Genomic DNA, 10345 nt, shown 5'->3' with positions numbered 1-10345 from the left:
TTCTATATGATACCATTGCATAAAATATTATATGAATGATTATATAGATATGATCCAGCATCCAGCAGCAGCAGCTGTACTGGCAGGTCATAACGAGCTTTGAATCCTTTGGATCCATCAAAAGGACAGAAATTTTGAGGTGTTCTTAATGAAGCCTTTGATGAGAAGGAGATAGAGATGGAGACATATGGTACAGAGGACAAGATATATATATATATATAACTCAACTTCTGTGTCTGTGTGTATCTGTGTGTGTGTCTGTGTGTTTAACTTCCCGGCACATCTCCTCCTAGCCAACAAATTGTAGAACCACCAAAAATGGGTCACTTAAAGTTTAGGCGAACGAAAATTGAACTGCGCTATTTTTGTTCCGAAATTCATCTCGCAAGTGCAAAAATCGATAATGTGTTTGTTTAGGCCTTATCCCATGCATTGAATAGTGAACTTTAGTCAGTCAGCTGCTTGACGTGAACTGTGTTCACCACGCGTGCAAGAATGCGTAAATTGCATTAAAAATAAAAAATCAAGATATAAAAACGAATCGCCGTACACATTGTAGAAATTCGGCAACAAAATAAATTTTCGGGATGTAGCCTGGAGGGTTTTTTCATATTAATCGTTTGGACTTTGTGAAAACATACCAATTGTTTTCATAACATTTTTAACGCTTTGAATTAAACGTGACCATTTTGCGTTGAGTTTGCAGTTTGAATCACTTTAACCAAATTTTAGCAGGCCGGATTTTTGATCATCACGATACATCGCCAGCGACTCCCTGAAACTCTTCCCTGAAATCCCCATTGAGAAATCTATTATATATATAATAATACTTTGAATGTGACTCCTGAGAAAGAGTAAAAGTAATTATCCGATGAACGACGGGTATAACTGCTAGTATATATATATATATATATATATATATATTATCTGAAATGTATGGCATTATATATCCATCATAGCTGATCTTAACCAATCGGTTTCATGCAATGGATACCATGGAGTGTTAGGCAACAATCTGATTATACAACCTTTCACTCATCAGAGTTAGTTGATATGAAAGGGAATATAGTAACTGCTCTCTATTGTTGGAGGTGGATTAACACAACTGGTCAGTGGCTGCTGTGGAAAAGGTGGTGAAACAAAAAAGGGCCAGGGGATTAGGTTAGGAGCTATGTCTCTTGGATGGTATGATGTGAGGGTGTTAAGAGTTACAGACACATGTACCCTTAATCACTAAGCCATTTGCCTTCACTATATGCATATACATAAATGCATGCATACATACATACATACATATATATGTGTGTGTGTCTGCATGTGTGGAGGCGCAATGGCTCAGTGGTTAGGGCAGCGGTCGTAGGATCACGGTTTCGATTCCCAGACCGGGCATTGTTAGTGTTTATTGAGCTAAAACACCTAAAGCTCCACGAGGCTCCGGCAGGGGATGGTGGCGATCTTTGCTGTACTCTTTCGACATAACTTTCTCTCACTCTTTCTTCTGTAGGCCTGCTTGCTTATCCAGTAGGGTGGTGTCATTTGAAGGCTAAAACAAGGCGAAGCGCATTGTGACCAGCGATGCGTAGCAACATCTGATAGCCTAGTCGGTCATGTGATCACGTGATATATATATATATATATGTACATTTATGTATATATATATATAAATATATAAATATAATATATATAGGCATGGGAGTGGCTGCGTGGTAAGTAGCTTACTTACGAACCACATGGTTCCCTGTTCAGTCCCACTGTGTGGCACCTTGGGCAAGTGTCTTCTACTATAGCCTATACATATATATACATACACACACACATATATATATATAAAGGTTCACCTTTGATGCAAATCTGATGAAGTGCCACTCTAATGTCTATAACCACAAACATTACATAAATTTCCACTTTGGATTTTTGTGTAAACTGGCATTGCAAGCAGAGTTGTTACAGAAACAATTGTAATGAATTATTAAAGATGAGTTAAAGAATTTCTTTGTCTCCTTATTATTTGAATTGTGTGTGTGTGTGTGTGTGTGGTGATTTGCTGTACTTGAGAAGAAATGTCAAGCTAAGTGAATTGTGGTTATTGCCAGTGATATGTAAAAGGCACCCAGTACACTCTTGAAAGTTGTTGGCATTAGGAAGGGCATCCAGTCATAGAAACCAAGCCAAGATGGACGACTGGAGCCTGGTGAAGCTCTGGCTTACCAGTCCTAGTCAAACTGTCTTACACAAGAGATGTTGAATGATAAAGATGATATATATATTTACTGAGTGGCCCAAAAGTAGGTTTACAGTTATCAAGTAGGCACTTTAAATTTCTTTTAAAATATTTTATTACAAATAAAATTCTATCTTACAAACTGAAAAGGGAGCTTGACAAAATTAACTAAATTAGCATAGAATAATGGTTCCATATATTTTTATAAAATAAGATCTAAACTATTAATATATGAATGCGAAAGAGATAGTTGAATAAATGTAAACTTACATTTGGGCCACCCTGTATATACTGTACAATACACACACAGACAAACACATACACAAACACACGCACACTCACACACACACATTTATATATACACCTACAGGTATATCATGGTTTGGGAAGGCAAAAAAAATGTATCAAACAGCAAGCCCTTTTATTATTTCAAGCTGTTAAGGCAGCAAGATGGTAGAAATGTTAGCATTCCAGACAAAATACTTTGCAGCATTTCATCTCGCTTTAGTTCTGAGTTCAAATTCCGCCGAGGTCAACTTTACCTTTCGACCTTTCAGGGTCGATAAAATGAACACCAGTTGAGCACTGGGATTGATGTAACTGACTAGCCCCCTCCCCACAAATATCAGGCCTTGTGCCTATATAATAGAAAGGTTAGTTCAAGCTATCACGATTGCCTCCCTTTATGCCTGGCTCTCTTTGCAGTTCATCCTCTGCTGAGGCTCAAAAGTAAGTATTGGGATTGTGTTGAGTGACCAAACCCTTTGGAAGTGGGCATTCCAACATGACAGCAACCTATTAGCTTAAAACTAGTAAAAGATTTAGGCAAAAAGCAGCTTATTAATTCTAAATTATGTTGCAGTTGGTAGTCAAGAGGTCTGTGATTGATAACTATTTCTAAAGTACAGTTTCTAAAGTATAGTTTCCATAGCTCAAGAACTAAGGAAACTGAGACAAGCTATCATTTAATGGTTTTATTCCAGAACACACAACTAAACACTAGCAGCATATTTGAATTCATGACCCATGGGTCAGCAGTCCAGTACCTTATCCACTTCGTCATTTTACCAATACATTCTTTGAAATGTCAAGAGCTTATCTTTTACTCTACAGTGTTCACTGACATTATGGATCAGTTGTGTCACCATGAAACAAACAAGAATGATTTGTATATCTACATTACTTTTTATTATTTATTTTATTCTACAGTAAATGTAGCAAAATGGCCCAGTGGATAATGCATCTGTCTGTAGATTATTTGTTTAAATCTGCTGTTTCACATGAGCTATTTTAACATTGATGCATTTCTTGTTGTCGTTAGTAACCAAGAATCAAAACTGCATTATGGCCTAAGCATTTTTTTAAGCGTTTATCTTATGCTCCTTAACATTCTCTTTTCAAATGTTAATATTCTTAAAGAAAGAAGCCAGAAGAACAGAATAAATTGATAGAATTTGAACTTTGCTCTTCATGCTCAAATCAAGTATCTATTTCTTTTGACTTGGTCTGAAGTTTCAAATTTGCAGGAGGGGAAATGAAAGACAGAAATATCAAAAGTTTTAGTTCTAACTTACAGAGTGTCATAAAATCAAATGGTATGTGTGAATTATATTGAGTTCTTAAAGTTCTTATAGTAAAATGATTGAAGAGTGAGAATTAAATTAAGTAAAATCTGTATTTATAGATTTCACCTCATTTAATTCTCACTTTTTAATCATTTTACTGTATTTATAGATTACAGTCAAAATATCCTTCCAAGAAGAACCCTTCAATCTATAAAGAATATCTATATTTGAAATTGTAGATATTTATTCTGTTCAAGGCATAGCAACAAATCTCCCTTCTTTACTTTTACTGCCTTGTCTATATTTGAAGCAGACTAACATTAGTTTTCTTTGATTATTTTCAAGTTAAATTATAATGATGCATGTAATTACTAGGAAAATTAATTGTGTATACTAGTCAATGCATGTGTCTATGTAGAAGATGACTAAAAATAACCTTAAAGAATATTCCCAACAGTAGAGAATTGTTTTGTAGATATTATACAGTCTTATAATAATCTTAACTTAAAATGTTTTTCACATGTGAAAGCACAAAGCATTTTTATTGTTATAATACTGGTGGTATACAAATCATGTAGGTGGTGAACAAATGTATTTAACCTCATTCAATGCTTTGTAGATTTTCTTCTTGTATGTTTTTTTTTTTATTATTATGTTTATTTAAAACACATATTTGAAATATTATCTAATCTTCTTTTTTATAGTTAAAGATATAGCTAATGGAAACTTAACATCTCTGTTAATAAGAAAAAATTACTGAACTAGCGGTTATAACTTTAGAAATATTCCTGTATATTTATGTAATAGATTTAGTGCTGTGATTTTTACTCGTCATAGCATTCAAATGATGTTCATTATATGCTGATGTTAATAATTTTCATTAGCCTTTCAATCATGGCGAATTAATAATTCAGTTTTGCAATGGCAGAATGAGATGGCGGAGAGATTCCTGGCTTTTTTTTCCCCCCTTCAATCCTCTTATCATGACATGGAAACTGGTGATTAACTATATCTGTTTAATACAATTCACATTGATATGAAGAAGATATTTAAAAAAAAAACATTAAAATATATAAAGCATAAAATAAATAAGAAATTTCTATCCATCTTCTGATGCTAAATTTTTTTTCTTTGTAAAAGTCTCATGCGTTCTTCTTTTCCTTGTGCAATGACCTAAAATTAAAAAATCAATATTTAAAAAATATTTTATAAGCATACTATTCACAGAAATATTTTACAATATTCAAACCCACCATTTATAATATGAAAGCATTTACATTTAGTCTGCAAGCTCTTTTGTATTTGCTTTAAATCTGTTTACCATTTATTATGTTGGAAACTAAATTTAGTATCACTACATACAAAAATTCCTTTAGAAAAGAGAAAAATATTAACCAACAGACAATTATCATAATATAGGCTCATTAGTATTTTAGAACTAATGTAAAATTACCACAAGCTATACACATAGACACATCAAGGTATTATAATTACTTTCAATCACCTGTAGTATGTGATTCTTTGTGGATTGATAGAGGTTTATGTACAATCATACATCAGCTATATAACTAAATATTGCTAGAAGTTGTCACCTTTCTTTACTAAACAAGTTATTTAAACTTGAAAATGTTACATATTTTTCACAAGTTTTTTTTTTAATAAAGGCTTTTTTTTATGTAGCGTGATGCAAATTATAACCAAGTTATTGTTTTTAACTCAATGTGAATATACTTCTAATTGATGAAATTCTACTTCTAAATTAAAAATAATTCTTTTAATATATATGTGTGTGTATGCGTAGGTGTTAAAGGTAGAAAAACTTGAAATATATATTGTAAAAATACTTGAAGAAATTGAAAAATGTGTTAGGATATTTCAGTATCTATATGGAAATGAATATTTATCTACTAGATAAGATTTTATGGGTACATATTTATTCCATTATTGTTTTATGTGAACAGTTAAGTAGTAGATGGAAGCATCCAGAAAGGTGGTGGGTAGCACCTTTATTATTACCTCTCCATCTTAAAAATTAGCTTAGAAAGAAACAAAACAGAAATAAAGAAATAACCATTAATTGAGAATTAGATATCCTGATTAAAAATTTAAAGGGGAGGAAGAAAAAAGTAGTACTTGTTTTATGCTCCTCCCATTTCTTAGCTATTACGTATTTGGTATAAATTAATGATAACGAGAAGGAAATTAGCAAGAAAAATATTATAAAATAAGAAAAAAAAATGATTTCAATTAAATTTATAACTCAAGTAAGATTTGTAAGTTGCATCAGTGTAGCTTAACAGATAGAGAAGATAGTTGTGCTTTAGCTAACTGGTAGGCACATTTCATCGGCAAGTAGTACCCTGTCAATTTTCTAGTGAAAGCCTTTCAGAAAACAGCCTGATACAGATTTAGTTTAACCAGGGTAGAACTGTCTGCTTCCTACACAATGTGGGTGGAGTTCTCTCCCTTCCCCTAAAATGACGGCGACGCCTTTATTTGTTGATTAAGTTATATATATACATATATATATATATATGTATGTATATATACATACATGTCTTTCTATAACCTGCAACCCCACATGCTTTAAAAGGGTGTTGATATTTACCGGCAGGGTCGGGGGCATTTTTTTTTTTTCGTAAATCATTCCATCTCAGGACTATTTTCCTTAATCCTCTGCATTGGAGAATATTGACAATGGACAGGTAAGTAAAATTACTATTTTTGTTTTTAAATGTTTGTATGAAAACGACCGGCTGTGTGTGATATTATTTTGTCTCACTGAAAAGCCCGTGTAATAGTTATATATACAAAGAACAACAAACCAGCATTAAGGTAGTTATAACAATCTATAGTTATTGTTATAGAATACCAAAGCAACCAGCCAAGCACTACTAATTAATTAGCTTAGGTTTAAAGGAAAAAAAAAAGAACAAAACTCATGTCAACAAGTCTGGTATGTAATCAATTAATTTTTACTTAGTAGCCGAGAATACATGTCTTTCTTAAAACAAGTGTTTCCTTGTTAGATTCTTATCTCTCCACACAGCGATGCGATTACACTTTTTTTTTATATACAAATTGATCGGACGTGTGTAACCACTCTGTTGTTGAAGACGGTTTTTTTTTTTTTTTGAGGAAATAATTTTAAAAAAAAAGTGCTCAGGTTCTCTTGCACGAAAGAATACAGTGGCTATTCTTTACTACTGCTACTAATGTAGCAGTTATTTTTGCTAGTAGCGTATTAGTAGTATAGTGAAGTTGTACTGGCGGCAGTTGAGTGAGTGAGTGAGAGAGAGAGTGAGAAAGAGCGAGCACTTGCTGCACACCAGCAATTCAACTGCCACAGTCCAATTGCTGTTAACCAAGATGGCGCTGACGGCGTTATGACGTCACAGTGTCTGAGCCCGACGGGCGGAGCTGGCTGCCCCCCTTAAGGATATCTGCACCACGGATTCAGGTTCTCACCAATGCTTTATTACACGGCAACATCGACTGGGATTATCGTTGGAACTTCTGTTAGGAATTCTCTCTCACACTCACACGCTGTGTTTTCTTTATCTCATTTCTTTCAGTGTCTACTATACACACTCTCACACACACATATATGCATACGAACACACACACACACACACGCAACTGACTGACCTTGTTTTTTTTTTTAATCGATACGAGGGGTTCTCCTTTGGGGTCTCCCGCTTATTCAGACGTACGAGCAGATGTACACAAACCCACATGTTGATGTCGAGCAAATCTAAAAATGCTTTAGTTACATACACATTTACTCTGTCCTTCTAAAATGGCTCGGGTCGTTTTTAGTCTTATTAACTATTTCCACCCTGGTCGGTCGACGTGCTAGAAATAGCACCCAAATTCCCCTCTAAGCATACCCTACCGTATTAAACAAAGAAGAACACATTGGACAACGCAGTCCTAGATATACAATGTCTGAAAATAATACGGGGTGGTCATGGTCAGAACGCCGTTGATCATAGGTCAACTCATTCACGGCTGACTGGGCTAAACAACAAATCTACTCCAATTTCAAAGCGGTTTCCCCTTTCACGTCTACCGTCTGTAACTCCACCACCCCTCTGTCTGGAACACTGTTTGTTTACAAATCTTTCAGAACACGCACGCATTTTTTCGGATACAGGTATTTATTTTCTAGCAATGAATAAGAACTGATTGCTAGCTCTTGAAATAACCTGTTCGATTAAGAATACCCTTATATATATATTTTTGAAAAAGATATTCAGCCTTATTTTGCCTTAAGAAAAGTATATCACGATGATTTCTAGGATCTCCTATTATCCGACTAAAATTTTATTTTGTATATTCAACAGAAACATCTCTCGTTCAACAACCTTCTTGTAAATTGATCTTTGAAGAAAGACAAAAGAATCGACCAAACCTGCCAAGAATATATATATATATGTATATATATGCTCGTTATTCTTAAGATAACTAAAACATTTCAACTGGATTAAAGAAAATTACAAATGAATCAACGCAATGTTTTCAATTCGAAATTTGGCTGAATTTTGCCATTCACGTCTGCCTTTCAAATTTTGATGTCTCCGAATTCTTAAAAATCCATAAATTATTTAAATGCTCGGTGATCTGCTCTGTAGTATACGTCTGGATAATTATTGGTTTTTCAGTGTGTGATGGTACTGTAAATAGTGTCTCCGCCCCCTGTGACTGCCATTACGGACCTTAAGGCCCCCTCCTTTGGTGTGCTCCACCCACCCGGAGTTGTGTTCAACCCTACCTGTTGGAATGATTCCTAATGTGAACCTTACAAATCGTCGCCTCTCGTCAGTTTAGCCCTAAACAAGGGGTGAAAATGAGCCTTTACCGGTAATTATTTACTTTTTATTTCGTTATATGTTTAATTAAGGCTGTCGGCCCAGATCTCGTATGTAATGCCAATGCCCTGCAGAGAAAGAATACATGGTATGTCTGAAAAGCCATGTTGCTTTTCAATAAAACAGTAATACAAAGAAAAGAATGATTATTTTCTGCTTTATTGTTTTTTTATTTTTGTTATTAGCAGTTTGTCGTAAAAAAAAATGCTTTGTGTGATAATTCAGTCTTTGAAAGAAATGTCCTACACACACACGTTAAACATGCGTGTGTGTGGCGGTGTGTGTGTGTGTGCCAGGTTCTCTTAAGTACTCTGTTGACCTCATGTCGCCTAATTTTTCTCACCTTGAATACTATTTAGTGCAAAGAAAAGGACATTAGACTAAGTTCTTCTGCTAAATATTCTATGAACAGACTTACCAACCTAGTTTGGAGATAGAGGAAAATCGAATAAAACGGAAAACCAGGTTTTATGACATGTCTGATAGTATGCTATATTAGCGGGTCGCATGAAGCATGTCAATTTTTTTTTCGTTTAGTTAGGTGGTGGTTGAACAGAGAGCACTATCAACAGAAAGTGCAAAAGTGTTAACTTTTGCCTGGCCACCACCACTAATCAGATTATTTTGTTTATCCCTGACAACACAACCTGGTTTTCATCCTAGATTATAAACAAATCTAGGATGTTCGAATAATTACCCTCTGTAGCTTTTGGATTCTCTTTTTATGATTTTGACATTATTTTATATTTGTCGGAATTCCTATTAACATAGCTTTCAAACAGCTAACCTGAATAATTGGGATAAAATTTCTCTAAATATTTGTCTTATTCTTGGATGTGTTTACTTCTGCTTCGCTGTTGTTTCATATTGTGCATAGTTCTAATTTGAGCCTTTCCCTTATTGGTCGTTTTAAGGTTTGTTTATATTCTTCGCCACGCAGAACACTTAACAGATGGTAACATTTAAAATTCGCATTGCCTTGATTTCTAAGGTTCAAACCGATATATCTATTGCTAATCACGTCGCAGGACCCCTTTTCGTAAAAGAGTACCAATTTCACAAGAATTTCTATATCACAAACACTTGTTACTCCTCTCTCATTCTCTTCAGTCAGACACTTGTTATCCTTCCTCTCTCTTTCTCATTTGCTCTCTCTCTCTCTCTTTCTTTCTCTCTCTCTCTCTCTCTCTCTCTCTCTCTCTCTCTCTAATTGGAGTCAGTGGTGAAGATGGATGAGTGTGACCTATATTATTCGTTGTCTTCCTAACAACTTCTCTGATGTTGCATGTGTTGCCAGACACCCTAGCGAATCCAATTGTTGGCGGCTGTCTGTGATCTGTCGGATTTATCTGCTTCTGGTTTCTTCATAAAAATTCACCCACTTCGCCTTTCTTGTATTCTTCTATTTTGCTTTTTTCAAATCTTTTTTTTTTTTTTCTGAAGAGAACCTGTTTTTAAAAAGATAAATTGAGAATATATTTATATACAACTTCCTGCTTTTGTAATCTATTATGAAAGCCATTCTAGGTCACTTTGACCTGTGATAATTTTTGGCGGAGCGGTGAGGTCGATGTACGGAAAAATTCTATCTTTTAGATTAATTACGTTTTCAAGTGCTTCGAAGTTTATTTAGATTAATAAAGTCACTATTATATTAGTTCTTATCCCAGTTCTCTCCCAGATCTCTA

General features: G+C 34.4%; 1 protein-coding gene across 4 annotated transcripts in view; it reads left to right on the top strand.

The window, feature by feature from the left end:
• The first annotated feature begins 6051 nt into the window (after positions 1–6051).
• The window catches only part of LOC115215516 (zinc finger protein ztf-16-like), a 78870-nt gene continuing 74576 nt past the window's right edge, over positions 6052–10345 (top strand). Inside the window, exons 1-2 of one of the 4 annotated variants that reach the window (XM_036505943.1) lie at positions 6055–6491; positions 8451–8649. In XM_036505943.1, the coding sequence (XP_036361836.1) occupies positions 8636–8649 (14 nt within the window). In that variant the 5' untranslated portion in view covers positions 6055–6491; positions 8451–8635. Of the gene's footprint in view, positions 6492–6981; positions 8650–10345 lie in introns of those variants that run through there. The other 3 variants (XM_036505942.1, XM_036505944.1, XM_029784690.2) reach the window with 3 other exon arrangements.

The sequence above is a fragment of the Octopus sinensis genome, linkage group LG9 (assembly GCF_006345805.1).
Source record: "Octopus sinensis linkage group LG9, ASM634580v1, whole genome shotgun sequence".
Classification (NCBI taxonomy): Eukaryota; Metazoa; Mollusca; class Cephalopoda; order Octopoda; family Octopodidae; genus Octopus; species Octopus sinensis.
The sequence above is the reverse complement of the archived record's forward strand: the minus strand, read 5'-3'. Positions and strand labels throughout refer to the sequence as shown.